General features: G+C 36.8%; 1 protein-coding gene across 6 annotated transcripts in view; it reads right to left on the bottom strand.

Moving 5' to 3' along the window:
- The window catches only part of LOC575645, a 72,648-nt gene that overhangs the window by 45,270 nt on the left and 10,957 nt on the right, over window positions 1-16,421 (bottom strand). For all 6 annotated transcript variants that reach the window (XM_030985502.1, XM_030985503.1, XM_030985504.1 and 3 more), the window contains exon 2: window positions 10,542-10,604. In XM_030985502.1, coding sequence (XP_030841362.1) covers window positions 10,542-10,604 — 63 coding nt within the window. The remainder of the gene's footprint in view (window positions 1-10,541; window positions 10,605-16,421) is intronic.

Raw genomic sequence — 16,421 nt, 5'->3', positions numbered from 1 at the left:
GCAAACAGATTCGCCGTAACTATCATTTTATCAATTATTAAAAGATGACACGACACCAGGTCAAGATCATCTAGCTGTTCAAGACATCAAGAGGATAAATGTACACCTCAAGTAAGCAACTGACTGAGAAAGATTCTTCAGGGTCACAGCATCTGATAAACATCAACAAACAGATTCACTTTGCTATCACGCTGTCAATACTTAAAAGATGATGACACCGGGTCAAGATCATCAAGCTGTCCAAGACATCAAACAAGATAAATGTACACTTCAAGAAGGTGAGCCAGCCGGCTTTGCAAGACCTTTGTTTGATTGCAAAGAACTTTCTAGGCAACCAGCCAGAATCTTTAAACAAGCTCCCAAATGAAATACACGGTTTTAATAGTAGCCTCTATCAAGACGTTTCATCTGAGGTGAGGTTAGTTGGCTTTAATTCTCCAAACTCTATCTCCGAATCTCTGGCGTTGGCGGAAACAAATGGCAGATGCAAATTCTGCCAGTCACGTCATCAGCACCTTTGAGAAATGGACCTGTATGTACGCTGCTCTTGAACTCTGGAGGAAGTGAAAATTGGAGTGACCAATTTGGACTACCGTTGAAGGACGAGGGCTGTGAAAACTGTTTTGATTGCCATGAAGCATGAACTATTGTAGATTCTTAGACGCAACTTTCTTCTTGTGCCAGTGACGTAACTTGACAGAAAATATCTAAATGTAGACCATTCCCCTTCAAATGCAGAGGTAACTATATTGTAGAGTTGCAATTTCACCACTTACTTTTAAAGGAGCCCCACTTTGATGAAGGAGAAGAGTTTAAAGCTAGTCATTTGGGTAATCTTGTGTCCAACGAAACTGAAGCCAGAGAACACATGATGACATACGCTGCTGACTTACGGGAAAGCTCCAGGCCAGAGGATGGAGTTCAGGTGATACAGGGCTATTAAAAGCTGTCTGTATTAGTTTGGCCAGGGGGATAAGACCACCCAGCGTGGTCACTGACAGGTGGTTATCTCATCAACTCAGCTCTCAATTAACATTAGAAAAAGAGGATCATGGGGGACCAACGGACACCACTTAGGCATTGTTTTCTATATAGATGGGGCAAGTAGCTACAAGTAGTGCAGTGGGGCTTTCAAGTCAGTAAACGTTCCCATGTATATAAGGCTGGGGTCTAGGGCAAGTGCTCATATATCCAAGTCATTTCTTATTCAGCAATCGGGCGATGGAAGAACTAAATTTAATTTAATTTAATTCAATTAAGGACTTTTCATAACTATCTCGATTTAAGGACACACAAACAAACAATTTCTTCTTCAACAGGTAGAGATTGACTGTATTCATATACAATATATGAAAGCATGATTGGACTATCATGGAAGGAGGTAAAACCCTATCCCTGATTTCTCATCATGATAAATTGAAGAAACCTCACTCCATGCATGTATAAAATGAGGTGCGGGAAACGCCCCCAATCTACGTATGAGGCAGAGTAACGTCCCGTGATGCTGACTGTTATAACTTCCATGCCTCCTAGTCTGACCAACCGAGAAAGAATGTAAACATTAACAGCAATCAATAGTCAAGCTTTGAGGGCCACAGGGGGCATGCGCCCCCCTCCCCCTCCCCTTCTCCCACATCAAATGGCAGATGGTATGTTTTTTAAAGATAAAAAAAGAAAGAAGGTGAAAGAAAATATAAAAGAAGATACATATATTAAAGTGACCCTTCTCCTAATCAATGGCCATGTGAAGGCACGATTTATCCACCTCATTAGACCAATATCCCACCATAGTGTGAGTGCACATCCTCTGAAATGGCTGGCCCCACCATACTTCAATGAAATATAATTTTGTATAAATCATCCTATTACCTTTATTTGATCAGAGAAACATGCATTATATTGGACGATTTAATTTCATACATGAAGTCTATATACAGTATTAAAGATAAATAGTCTGGTGTCCAGTCCATATGCACACTAATTTATCACCATCACCGATTATCTCCATTCATACTAGATGAAGATACTTGGAATAAAACAAAACTTAATAAAAATATTCTACCACCGATACAAAACAGGTTTTAAGTGAAAGAATTCCATGGAAACCTGCATTCCAAGGGGCAGCACTAGAGGGGGCATACACTTAAAAATGTTTTTACATGCTTTAGGCAAATCTTTTTTTTAAATGAATTTTTAACTATTTTTTAGTTGGAACATTAGAGTTACTTTATTGGCAACTTTGGTGCAAGGACTCCCCTTACAACTAGTACTATTTTCATCTTGATCTTGCTACGCCCCAGTGTACGCTTGCATATTGTAGGATCCCTATTCAAGAATCTTGTCTGAATTTCACTCTTACGCTATGCCTCAGGAATGACAGGACACTAATACATGGGTTGCGCCCACGGAACACCACAAAATTTAGGACCCGGCTATTCCTGGTACCACTGACCACCTCTACAACTTCCCCTCGACATTGACGTCATCCATTTATACCCTTCCTTTTCTCATAATCATATTTTTCTTGCACGTTAGCGGGATAATTGGAGAGAAGCAGGGTGATCGAGCAGGCCCCCTCGTTATGTCTACGGGTCCCAAGAGATTCTCCCTGCTTGTACTTCATTCCTGACTTCCTCATGTTTTCAGGCTCCACTTTGTGTTTCCGGCTAGAGTCTAGGAGAGTGTGCTTTAGTCTGTATAGAGTAAAACTCCAACGATCCACTGCCACCTGAATTTATCAAACTGACTTGATTTGGACAGTAAAATGTACAAAATGCCCCTCTTGATAGAGCAAGGGCAACTGTTTCAAAAGAGATATTTTACAAGCATTTCAAGCAGATGTTGATGAAAAGTTTATATTAAATGACACATAATACCTACTCAAAGAAACATTGCATGGATAAGCCTCATAATATAGCGCTTAGAGACTTCCGTGGTAAGCGCTTTATAAGTAACGTTTGTATTATTATTATTATAATGTCACTCAATTCCTACTAAAAATAGAATAAAACAAAGCAAACTGCAACAGAGAGCATCTTGTTTACATGTCGGAAACAGTATATATATAGTCCACATCAAAACAAGATAAAGACGATTTACACAGAAATCTTTATTGAAATCGAAGTTGACAGATTATAAACAATAATAACATCGAATACTACTCGTGTGATGTTGCATGTACAGTCAAATGCATGACAGGTAACTTTCTCTGCCAACATCACAGAAATTGAAATGATATTAAACATGAAAGTGATAGAAATCAAGATAACATCCTGCCAATATGATCCCAGGCTTCCAGGCGCAGACTAGGAAATCCTACAAAATACCAGGCTACAGTTGTACATGTAGTCCCCCCCCCCCCCATTCAGATCAACAAAATGCAGTGCATAGCTACACGAAAATCAAATAACTTATGCGATAGGTAATTTTAGTCTGAACGCGGTGTAACAGAACATCATAAACATGTTAAGTAATACAGTAGGCTTGTGGGTGCACCATGTGAGAGAGACTAGAGAGAGGATTGAGGAGTCCTGAAAAGGACTCTGACTTTGTGATCTTTCTTGGGGGTGTGTAGTCCTGAAAAGGACTGTTTGTTATCTTTCTTAGCTTATAGTTCTAAGGAGAACTATAGCGCTTGGAGAGGATGAGTGGCTCGACGTTTCGAACAGGTTGACTATCCGTCAAGCCTACTGTACATGTATATCTACATCACCATGCAAGCCGACACATACAAGTAGCATGTTAAGTAATGTTGTCAAAAGGAAGGTCGTATAAGGAAACTTTGTATTGCAAATTACTATATATATGAGCAACATTATGATAAATTATCAGGGTAACGTTCTCGTCTAAACGTTGTATCATACAAAATTTATATAGCAGGTCTGGGCTTATCATGAGCACCTACTAATGATGGTCTAGCTGACTCTGTCATATCAAGTGATCTCTAACTAGTTTCTTTATACAACGTTTCTTATGCAATGTAATCATCCAGTGTGAACGCTGCTTCTGTATAAAGTGCATTTATATGACAAATGCACGTTTTATGCAAGTTTCATAACAAAATTCTCCAGTCTGAACTCTGAACATGCTTTTTGTCTGTGTTGGACACAAGGCATCAATTACATCATTTCCTGTACAAATCGTATACATCTAAATTTTTAAACTATACATCGTTGTATATGTATACCTATTAGTAGCATCAAAAGTATGCAGAACATAAAAGCTTCAAATCAAATTCAAGCTTTAATAGTTCAATAAATATGCAAAAGATGGTTTGTTTATCATGATTTTATTGGATAATTACATAATCATAAACTACATCTTTATAAAGAGTAAACACTTTGCATAACTGCATGCATATTTATTGCATTTATTATGTTTATAATATACAGTTATATCATGTTATACTTTATATGTCTAGTTGTAAAGTGCACTTGATGGAAAGGGAGGAAAAAAATCACATACAAACACCATTTTGTACATGAGTTCAAAGCTGAGTTCAAATCTGTAAACATGTATAGGGCCCTACCAACCAACTAATAACTGTGAATGTGAGATTGTTTACTTTTTTTTATACTTCTCTTTATCACCCTGCTTTAATATCAGAGTTTGTTTTAGGCAAGTGTTAATTACCCCCCCCCCCCCCCCCCTCCCCACCTTCCCCCTCCAGAAAGAATTTCCTGGCTCCATCAATGAAGACCAAAAAAAAAATTGAGACATGACTGGTTCCAGTACAGGCTAGACAGGACTTCTATTTTGGGCCAAAGTGATAGTCAAGTCCTCCAAAGCTTTTAGTAGAGAAGTGATGACAATCTACTATGTTGAGTTCCCTGAGGAAGGGTGTGCAAACATACATTGTGTTTTTTTTTTAAAGAATAATAAAAGTATTATTTGTTTTGAATTGAATAGGATAATGCAGAAAAGTTTGTTAAACCTATTGGTATTGAACAATTCACGTAGACAATAGGTCTACAGACTGAAATGAGAGGTGTAAATTCAGCCAACTATAAACCGTGACATACAAATAACATTACAACCACTAGAACTGGGACAAAAGGCTTTTTAGCCACAGTTATTAGGTTAACTTTTTGTGTCCCTGGCATTTCCAGTAGTAGTAGTATTTTTATTCTATACTTGCTCAATTATCTGTTTCATGTTTTACCTAGGTATTTTCTTTATTGCCAAATAAAAAGATAATAACAAAACAGATCAAAGCTTTTCTACGTTTAAATATTTTATATAGAAATGTATATCTCCTGGCTGTGAATCTATTTGCATCATTGTATGTACATGTACACCTTGGTAAAAATTATTGTGTAACATGTAAGAAATGCTTTGCTATTTGGCACGATATTTATCAACTTTTCATGTTTTGCACAAGCTTTTCTTTTCTTCAAATATTGTTTTCCTACTTTTTAGCACTAGCTTTTCTCAAGCTTTCCAGAGCCAACTCACTCCCAGTTAATGTACCCACTACTTCAAATCAAAAGTTTGTAGTTACTGCCTGTATTCATGGTCTCTCCTTGGAATTAATTCTTTTCTTTCAGAGGCATCTGCAAAACTTTCCATATGTTCTAATTTCTAAAAGGGGTTAACTATATATATATTAACTACAAGTATCGGCCTTTGATTCGACCTGCCACAACTGAACCTCTGAAGCAACAATTTACTTTCCAGATCTCTCCAGCAAACATCAGTTTGTCCTTATTCACTCACAATGGAAGGCAGAGCTCCTTAGTCAACATAATCCAAGTCCATGTACAGCTAGACCAATTGTTATTAAAGGTTGAATGTAAAATAGTAGATATTTTGTTGACTATATGGTTATCAACAGCAGGGGGCAGTCTTGCTAATCCCCAAATGCTAGCATGAAGCTGTGCCTAAAATTGTTGAAAGATAGGCATGACATAATTGACAGAAATCAAAAGGATGTGAGTGTGTGCTTGATTTGTCACCCCAAAAGGTAGGGGAGTCTTTTTTTTACTGTTTGATATTTTTACCCTTTGTGCAGAAGCTTACTTTAGTTTTTTTTCAGATTTGAACTGGGCCCCGTTGCATAAAACTTTTACCACTGACAGTAACTTTGCCATCAATGGCAACTACCATGGGCTCAACAGCCAATTAAAATCAAGGTTTCCATAGTATTTGCCATTGATGGCAAAGTTACCATCCATGGTGAGTTTTGTGCAACAGGGCCCAGGTCTTCAAAACTGCACTTGCTCTCATGTTTTAACCGTTTATTCACTGTTTTCTCTTAAATTTCTCTTTCCTCACACCCTCTCCGGCCTCCTCTCCCTCCCCATCCCTCCCTTCTCTCCCTCTCCCTCCCCCTCCCCCTCCCTCCCTCCCTCCCTCCCTCCCTCCATCCCTTCCTCCCTCCATCCCTTCCTCCCTCCATCGCACTCTCTCTCCCTTTCTCTCTCTTACTCAATTTCTCTTTCTCTCACAAAATCTTATACTCCATCCTTTCCTCCTCTCCTCCTCCTCCTCCTCCTCCTCCTCCTCCTCCTCCTCCTCCTCCTCCTCCTCCTCCTCCTCCTCCTCCTCCTCCTCCTCCTCCTCCTCCTCCTCCTCCTCCTCCTCCTCCTCCTCCTCCTCCTCCTCCTCCTCCTCCTCCTCCTCCTCCTCCTCCTCCTCCTCCTCCTCCTCCTCCTCCTCCTCCTCCTCCTCCTCCTCCATTATCCCCATCATTCCCTCTCCATTACCATGCCTTTCTCATGTGCATATTCTTTTGTCCCACAAATATATATATTTTTTTAATTCATCATTCATTTGAAGTACGGTATGGTGAGCCAGGGCGTTTCATCTGTTTGGAGCCAGAAGGGTGTTCACTCATGCACTTTACACAGAATTAATTTAATGCCCTTCTGGCTCTGAACGGACAATACGTTACAAACTTCCATTTTGTTTAGTTTTGTTTTACTTGTGTGAATTTCAATATTCTCTTTTCATTTCACTTTTCTCTGAACTATCTTTTTCATTATTGCATTCTATGTGGTATAATTTTGTTTGCTTTACCATGACTGATTCATCAGAAAGTAAGGTACATTTTCAATAGCAGTGGGTGTAAAAGATGTAATGTATTTAGTTCCAACTCACATTATTGACACATACAACCTCTCTCTTTCTCTCTCTTTCTCTCTCTCTCTCTTTCTCACACACACCCATATAATACTTTGTCTGAATGTCTCTCTCTCTCTCTCTCTCTCCCTCTCTCCCTCAGAAAGAGACGACTCAACTCAAGGACAATCTACAATGGTCTTGTGCATTAGCATTGTGCACAGACCGATTAAAAAATATAGTATGCTGCCTTCAGTCCTCTGGTAAATACAGGATTTCAAGTGTTGCCCCAAAAAAGGGAAAATCCCTTCACTCTTTAATCTTCCTAAAAAGATTACCGGTAAATATTTTCAATGCGTGTCATCCAAAGTTCTTTTGAAGCTTCCAAAGTTGTCTTCTTTTTTTATTCATTAGTGTAAAGTTGGAAAAAGAATGGGAAATATTTACATGACTTGGTCAAGTTAAATGAACAAGCTTGTGCTTTTCTATGGTCATGAAATAACTGTCATGGTTTTCAGATATATTGGATTCAACTCATCGAGTGCAATATTCATGCTATCTGTATGCAATTGCAATATGACATACCATGAAAGAAAGCCAACATTATTATTATTAAACATACCAATTCCTTGAATTGAACTTTTAAAATGTTAATATTAGAATAGTCCAATAAATGATGAGCAGTATAAAACAATGAGTTCCATTAAATTTTTCCCAATTTAACAGTGTATGGACTTGTGATTCCACGAGATTAAAACGCTATCATGAAATTTACGGTTGGCGCAAGCGATAGAAGCCAGCAGCATGCACTGCTTGGGAATAAATGCTCTTGCGCTGATTCTCCATCGGCGTAGTAACGTCATGTACAGGGGAAGAGTAATATGAGCTTGATCAAACAAAGTGAATCAAATACATGATTTCATAATCTTGGCAAAGAGGCTCGAAAGGAAAATATGGCATTTTAAATTTCACAAAATTAGCATGTTTAAGTTTATATACATGTAATTCTTTTTAATTACAGCACCAAAGTGCACAGTAAAACCTGACTATAAAGACCGCCTGATAGAATGAACAAAATGGCCACATGAGACAGGTTCAACAACACACATTCGTTCTTGGATGGAGACAGCATACCAAGGGTGACTGCTATACGCAGGTGGTATTTTTTATAAAGATGGCCACTAAGGATAGGTTTTGATTTATTTCCTTACGCTACATTAATTATTATAGTATTGGTATGGTATGTGCCAAACTACCATTCTCAAATAAAAGTTATTTCAAGGGGGGGGGGGGATTCCACATCTGCAACAATGACAGAAAGAGATCAATAAATATGTGAAGAAAATCAGATATGGGGTTTATAAAAAATTAATGAACAAAAATACTTGCCCTTTTTCATCTGATTGGTTACGACTTTTAAAGTTCAGAAATTTTGTATCCTGTATTGGATTTGCTTAACCTTTCACTGTTCTTGTGCTCTCATATTTCTTCTGTGATTAAATACAAGTGATTACTAGAGTTGACTTCTCCTTTAAGGATACAAGCATTCAATTCACGAAGACAAGAGAATACTATTTAATGACTGCCTTGGTAAAGATAAAGACCGGTAGTGGTAAAATCGCGGTTCAAGGGTTTTGGGTGTTAGATGTCGATTCAATATTGTTTAAATATTGCCTTCAGAGGCTTAGATGGCAATACTGCAACCTAAATTCGCAAAAAACAAAAAAAATATATGCCCAAATGTTCAATGTTGAAGTGCATCTGCGATATCTATCCAGGTCAGATCGATATGATAATTTACCAAATATATGAAAAAGTAGGCGGTTTCCCAGCAAAATTTGTATCATCACGTATTAGTCAAAACATGTTCTTTCACATGATTGGTAATAAAAGCGTTTCCATTTTATTTTTTAAGAGGGGGGCATTTCCAAAACTGGTCTATACCTTTAACATTTTGCCTATTATTTCAATATAAACTGCCAAGAGGAAGTAAAATCCATGTCCGCAATCGACAGAGAAGCATTGAACAAAAAAATGTGAGAAAGGAAGGAAGTCAGGAAAGAGTTGAACTTTAAAATGAAAGGGTAAAAAAAGAAATACATAAAAAGGAGGAAAACATCTGATAATCGCATTAAGAGGGATATTCATTGTAATTCATGCAACAAAATACATGTGAATTTGAATCATCAAATTACATTAGCGATTGTACTACAAAATAATCTGACTAGTTTGTGAAAAAATATATATCTTCAAGATTATATTCTATGTTTACGTTGACCTAAGTAATGGATTTCATGACAACATATTTTTCTTGGAATCTCTGCGGTGCAAAAATGAACATGAATATAATTGATTCCTTTTATAATCATTGATTTATTCTTATCTGTAATTCCTTCAAATTGTTGGCTTGATCAGTCCTGCTTACAATAAATACTTTGGGCTTTGCAACTTCTCTCTTGGTGCAGAGAAGTACATATTTCAAAAAATAGTTCCACTTCATTCTTTAAGTAAATGTAATGTTAATTGTTATTGTACATTTGTGATAAGTGGGGGCACGCTACAAGAGTCCTAATGTATCTCGCATCCCGGGGCAACGTGTCTGACACGGCCGGTTGTAGCAACTACTCCGAAGATCAAGATACATGAATCTTGATCTAAGGAGACACGAATGAACGAATATCAACTACCGGTAATCACTATATAGTTGTGAAGAAAAATATCCTTTTATAATCATTGATTAATTCTTATCTGTAATTCATTCATTCATTCATGAATGAATGAATGAACGAATATCAACTACCGTAATCACTATATAGTTGTGAAGAAAAATATCCTTGCTTAGAACAGATAATACAAATCAATAGGCAACCTGAAGAAGAAGAAAAATATCTGATAATTTCAAGGAACATCATAGCGCAATCACACTAAAGAGTACCGTAATACAAACTTTCTGTTCAAAGGAATTCTTTTTGGATTTGCGGTGTAAACTGTACCGTACTTGAATTTGATTTTGTTTTTACCAGTGTGACAGCTCTTTTCAGTTTACCAGAATTTATAGGGAGCTTACACGAGCTAGATTACTCACTGCTCCCATATATCTAGTTTGTTATCTACACAGACAACAGTTTACAACTGAATTACTTGTGCTCCTAGTTTTTTGGATTTTTATTGTGTTTTTTGTAAATGAGTCAAGAACGTAAGATCGATCTGTTGAGTAAGAGCCTTTCTTGCATACTTTTAGATATACTGTATGTAAAAAATGATTTCTCCATATATTTGTTTGAGAATGTGACATACTAAAGCTTACATAGATCTAAAAATACTAAATAAAGACCAGAATTCATCCAGCCCACCTTTCATACTCGAGTAACTAGAAACAACAACAAAAAATTTAAAGGGGTATGAATAATTTGGTTGTAATCCGACGGTATTTATGCATTCATACTTTTCGGCTTTACGTCTCTTGTTACTGTCATACTTACACACAGGGCGATTCCATCGATCCTGTACCTGAGAAAGTTGGCTGCATAGGATGCAAACTTCTCCTGAAAAACAAAGAAACAAGACAATTATTGAAATGTTAACGGATCATTTTGGCAAAAGAATAACGTGCTAAAACTGCAACCTGCATTGTCTCATTGCAATAAAGTACATTGCTTATTTGAATGCAAAAGTTTATCACAATCATGTCCTTTTTTTAATAATTATGTTATTCAAAGGCAGGGTATGGACATTGCTACCACTGCTGTAATGTATTTTCAAATGTGCCATCTTTCGGTGAAGACATACATAGAGTGATTTTTGGTTCCCGCATCAGAGCATCATTACGCACGCTAATGAGCTGGTGATGCATTGTGGGACATGGGTGTCAACACATGGGGCCATTGTGAGCAGCAGATGGCAGTATACATGTATGTAAATCTAAAGTTATGTCAGTAGAATGCCCTCTGCCTTTAAAGCTTATCTGCCGTAGTTTACAGGAGGGATTAGACCGCCCTGCAAGGTCACTGGACAGGTGGTTATCTCATCAACTCAGCTCTCAGTTAACATAAGAAAAAGAGGATCATGGGGGACCAATGGTCACCGATTAGGCATTGTTTGTTATATAGAGGGCGCAAGTAGCTACAAGTAGTGCAGTGGGCCTTTAAATATCCTGAACAGTAGTCTATTCAGTATTCACGTATCAGCTCTATATCCTCTAAGATAAGGGAAGTTAACACGTACACTCAGGTGAATTTGCATACAATAACAATGCCCAAAGTAATACATTAAGCTGTTAAGGCAATAATTTTGAAGAATCAAAGTTCATCTACTGTATAGCTGCACATACATTCAAGATTATTAGAACCTTGCATAAATCATTACCAGAGTGTGCTTGAAATCAACATAATGCAACAGAAAAAGGATTGTCAAAACAGGCATTACACATTATCGTATAAATCAATCCAAATTGAAAATTATGTCTTTTAACTGTCAACATGTACATGTACTATACAAAATTCTATACATCGAATGTGTTTCTTTTCATATATAAGTGTCTAAGAACCTTGAAAGTCAATGAGTTTAAATGTATTTTTGTACTAATCAGTTTTATAAAAAAAAGAACTAAATACATAGATGGAGAAGATACTGTAGATAGTGGACCGATGGTAATGTCTAGGAAAATTGGCAAAAATTGAAAATATATTCCTGAACCCTTTGTTAGTAGAGAAAATCCATTGAACTTTTGACAAGAATGTTTTATTATAACTAGGAGGTACATTAGGGCTTATACTATAGCTTCAGTGCTGTACATGTACAAGAGAAAGAGAGAGAGAGAGAGAGAGAGAGAGAGACAGACAGAAAGACAGACAGAGACAGAGACAGAAACAGACCGAGACAGTGAAAATGAAAATAATGAAATAAAAGGGGGAGAGGAGAGGAGAGGAAAGGAGAGGGTGTACATACTGTATGTATTTAGATGTTTGGTTTTTCTGTTTACTTTGACTTTGGGGAACCCAGGATATCATAGCACATACAAACAGATCACTATAGTGACTATACTGCCGTCACGTTCTACAAACACAGTTTTCAAAGACTTGCAGTAACACCTCTGATTTGAGTTTCATACTGCATGTACACAATCATGCATTGCTTCTATTTGCTAACAACATCAGCTCAAAAAGTACAAAGTGCAATACAATTGTGCAATACAATGTAATGTCTCATCACAATAGATCCTACACTGTATGCAGGTACAGACTAGACAAATTCTTAAAGGTAATACAAAGTTTGGGGAAATTTTGAAAATTGGCTGGATAGTGATTCTTTACAATTTTGAAATATTTGGATATACCTGTGGATGTTTTATAAGCACTAGAAAATTTAGCCCCTAAAACACTTCTGCTTTTGAGAAAAATTGAATATCAAAATTTACCGGGAGCACCGGTAGATTTCGATAATTTTCCAATAGCGCCTACGGCCATACAATGGTACACTGTAGCTGCGGACATGAAAATCTCAGAATTTGTAGTTGGGATATATAATTTCCAAACGGGAATAGCCAATTGGTTGATTTTAGTCAAGAAACATTGTTTTATAGCTACATTTATATCTTGACCTTGAGAGGGAGCTTTACAACATAAAGAGTTTATTTACGATTTTATCACTTTAGACTCGATTTCAACCGCGACAATGATCACTGAATATTGTACGATCGCATATGTTTCCAATATGTTCATTTGAACCAAATTCATGACCCATACCAAAAATTTGTAATACCTTTAAACCACATGTATATAATAATAATAATAATAATATAACAATAAGAAACTTTTAGTCCACTCCAAATTTTACTAAACCGAAACTGAAATTCTTTTTGCCCAATTGATCGTGAGCCCGGCAGCCACTGAGCAGCACCAGATCGACGTTGCTCTATCCCTTAAACCTCTCAGCTCTGGGGGATGTTTCACAAGGACTAATATCGACTAAGTTGTACTAGAACTACTGTATGGCAGGCCATTCATGGTCCATTGGTCTCTCGAAGGACATCACAAATTTACACACTTCAAATTTTTTAATAGTTTATTATTGAAGGAAAGAACATCTAAAGATCATAATTTCTAAGGTTTTTTCCTCTAATTTTTCTTCTGGTTCAAGAATTTTCAAGGGCATATTTGCCTGCCACAGTTCAACACTTCAAGTCCAACTTAAGTCGATCTTCTTTGTGAAACACCCCCTTGGATTATAAACTGTGTTCTAAAACTAACCTCAAACATAATTGCCACCCTAACCATAACCCTACATCTTTGACAAAATCAAAATCAATCTAGAGAAAGTTGTTGATATCTAATACAGCAGCCAATTACATTGTAGTTGCCATGGAAACATGACACTACATTTGCCTGGAGTCAACCCTTTCAGAACAGGATTTATTTTTAGGGCTTAATTAATCACATGGTGTTCTTCAAATTGGCACCAATATTCTATTATTGGTAATAGACTGCTACAATAAAATGTCACTGACAACAAAGGTGGGAATGTTGTCGAAATAGAGAAATACTGATTTTGAATCTCTCAACCTGTTGCCAATTTAAAGATTTTAAAGCAAATTTTCGACTTTTTTAATTCCTGGTATCAAACGCAATATAGCCATGTAACAAAAATGGATGGAGTGAGTCAACCCTTTCAGAACAGGATATATTTTTAGGGCTAAATTAATTACATGTTGTTCTTCAAATTGGCACCAATAACGTTTTTTCCTTCAATAATAAAACTATTATTGGTACTACACTGCTACGATGAAATAAAATGTCTCTGACAACAACATACATACATGTAAGTGAGAGTGGTGTCCAATGTTGTCCACGTAGAAAAACAATGAATTTGAAATCACCCAACGTGTTGCCAATTTAAAGATTTTAAAGCAAATTTTTTTCTTTTTTAATTCCTGGTATCAAACGCGATATAGTCATGTAACAAAAATGGATGGAGTTCCCTTTCCACTTTATGCATAAGGCATATCATTTAGGGCTCTGAATTGAAAGTTATAGCTCTAGGCAAACCAAGAAATGTGGAATGATTGTCGCGAAAAGGTTTCATCGGCCGGGTGGCAGAAGGGTGTTAGCGCGCGAGCGACTCGAAAACTACTTTTCGAATTATTCGCATTTAAAGATTTGTTTCATATTGCTTTCTGTCCCAAAAATTGGTTTAAAATAATATCAATGTTATAGTTGAACACAGCCACAATTTTTTTGTCGGAAATATGTCAGTTTTATAAAAGTTTGAAATGATTTAGTGCTAACGCCCTTCTGCTTAAAGTTTCATTATTGACCTGAAATTTGAGCTAACGCCCTGAAATTTGAGCTAACGCCCTGAAATTTGAGCTAACGCCCTTCTGCCAGCCAGGCGACAGGTTTATTGAAGTGAAGGTACTTAAACAATGTACACATCATAATTTTGAGGAAGTAGGCCATATACATCACCAATACACTTATAAACCACACACATGTACCAAGGACATGTCTAGTAGGTCCATGCATGTTCCATTTTACTTCCATGAATACAAACCCCTGACACACTAGCTAACATAAATATTTATGGCATTGCACATGACCGTTAGCTTTCAGACACAAGCCCCTGACCCGTTTCTTTTTTTGTATAACTCTTTGTGTTAGGTCTACAATTCAATTCACTTGCAGGCCTGCAGATAATATGCAGCCATTCTCAAGGTTATGGGTTTTGTGCGAATATAAAGAACAAATAAAATCAGAATTCTTCAGTTAGCTTTGAAAGTTTTTTTTTTTTTTTTTTTTTGGGGGGGGGGGGGGGTAGGTAGGCAACAGATTTACTCTCTGTATGGAAGGCCCCCCCCCAAAAAAAAAAAAAACAACAACAACAACAACAACAAACTAACAAAAAAACATCCACCTGTAATTTCTCCAAAATGCAAGCCTACTAAGACTTAGGACTGGGGTTTAAAGGTAAAGACCAGTATTGGAAATGCCCCAATTTCAAAAAAATGAAATGGAAGCTCTCATTACCAATCATGTGAAAGAATATGTTTTGACTAATACATGATGATAAAAAATTTGCCGGGAAACCGCCTACTAATTCATATATTTGGTAAATTTGTTTCTCTCATGGTCTGTGAGAGATATAGGGTAGTCCATTGTAACTTTACGAAGAATGGGCCAAATTTCTTATCATTTTGATGATTCCAGAACCTTGCAGATGCTAGATGCTACACTGTAGATGATCAACCTTTTCTGATCGATTCCACAACGTTTCTTTCACAATGCAATCACATGACCATAACTGGTCTTTACCTTTAAAGGTTTTCATCACACCAACTGATCCTTGATAATTTTCGATACCAGAAATTGTAGATGTAAATCATAATCGTCCTAGGATCAAATAGTTTAGGGTTGGGATTATGCAAAAGAAAAAAATCACAATGGACTTGGCACAACACTACTTTTTTGCTGTGAAAATGGCAATCCTTTAAAGGTAAAGACCAGTTTTGGAAATGCCTCCCTCTCAAAAAGTGAAAATGGAAGCTCATGAGAACGAATGTTTTGACTAGTATGTGATGATACAAATTGTGCCGAGAAACCGCCTACTAATTTGGTAAAATATAATATCTATTTAGACCTGATAGATATCGCGCACGTGTCGCACACGTGGCGCGTAGTCCCATATACATCTTTCTGTATACAGTGCTTGTAACTTTACCAAGACTGGGCCAAATTTCTTATCATTGTAGTGATTCCAGAACCTTGCAGTACACCAATACTTATATGCTAGATGATCAACCTGTTCTGATCGATTCCACAACGTTTCTTTCACAATGCAATCGCATGACCAGAACTGGTCTTTATCTTTAACAATTTGGGAAAGTCTCAGGCGAAAAAAAACTCCAGATTTACTGCTCACAGTACAACTACTGTACAAGTATATCTAACCACCGCACATTTGACAGCACAATCACGTTTACACTCACATCCCGCTGACCAAATGCCCTCAAGAGACAATATCCACCCAGTTTCTAAAGTGGGTTAAAGTTCAATGATTGATGACCTACAAATATAATATAATGCCTACAGTCTTAAAGCTATCCATATAATATGCAAATGAACACGTTATACATTACAGAAATTCACACTTCTGAGTCCTTAGGTAAATGTCATGTACATGTTAGTTCTTAACTTCTGATGATGATGGAAACTTTATCATTTAAAACAATCACATCCTGGAAACTTACAAGTTACTTTTTTTTAAATATATGCTTCTATTTTGTAATTCATATTATGTCAGTATTTTATATTATGTTTTATGTAACATTGTAATGTTTGTGCTGTTGTCCTAGCTCTCTATTCGGTAGA

This window comes from Strongylocentrotus purpuratus, unplaced genomic scaffold (genome assembly GCF_000002235.5).
Source record: "Strongylocentrotus purpuratus isolate Spur 01 unplaced genomic scaffold, Spur_5.0 spur5_scaffold_15, whole genome shotgun sequence".
Lineage (NCBI taxonomy): Eukaryota > Metazoa > Echinodermata > Echinoidea > Camarodonta > Strongylocentrotidae > Strongylocentrotus > Strongylocentrotus purpuratus.
This window is presented reverse-complemented; position numbering and strand designations above follow the sequence as displayed.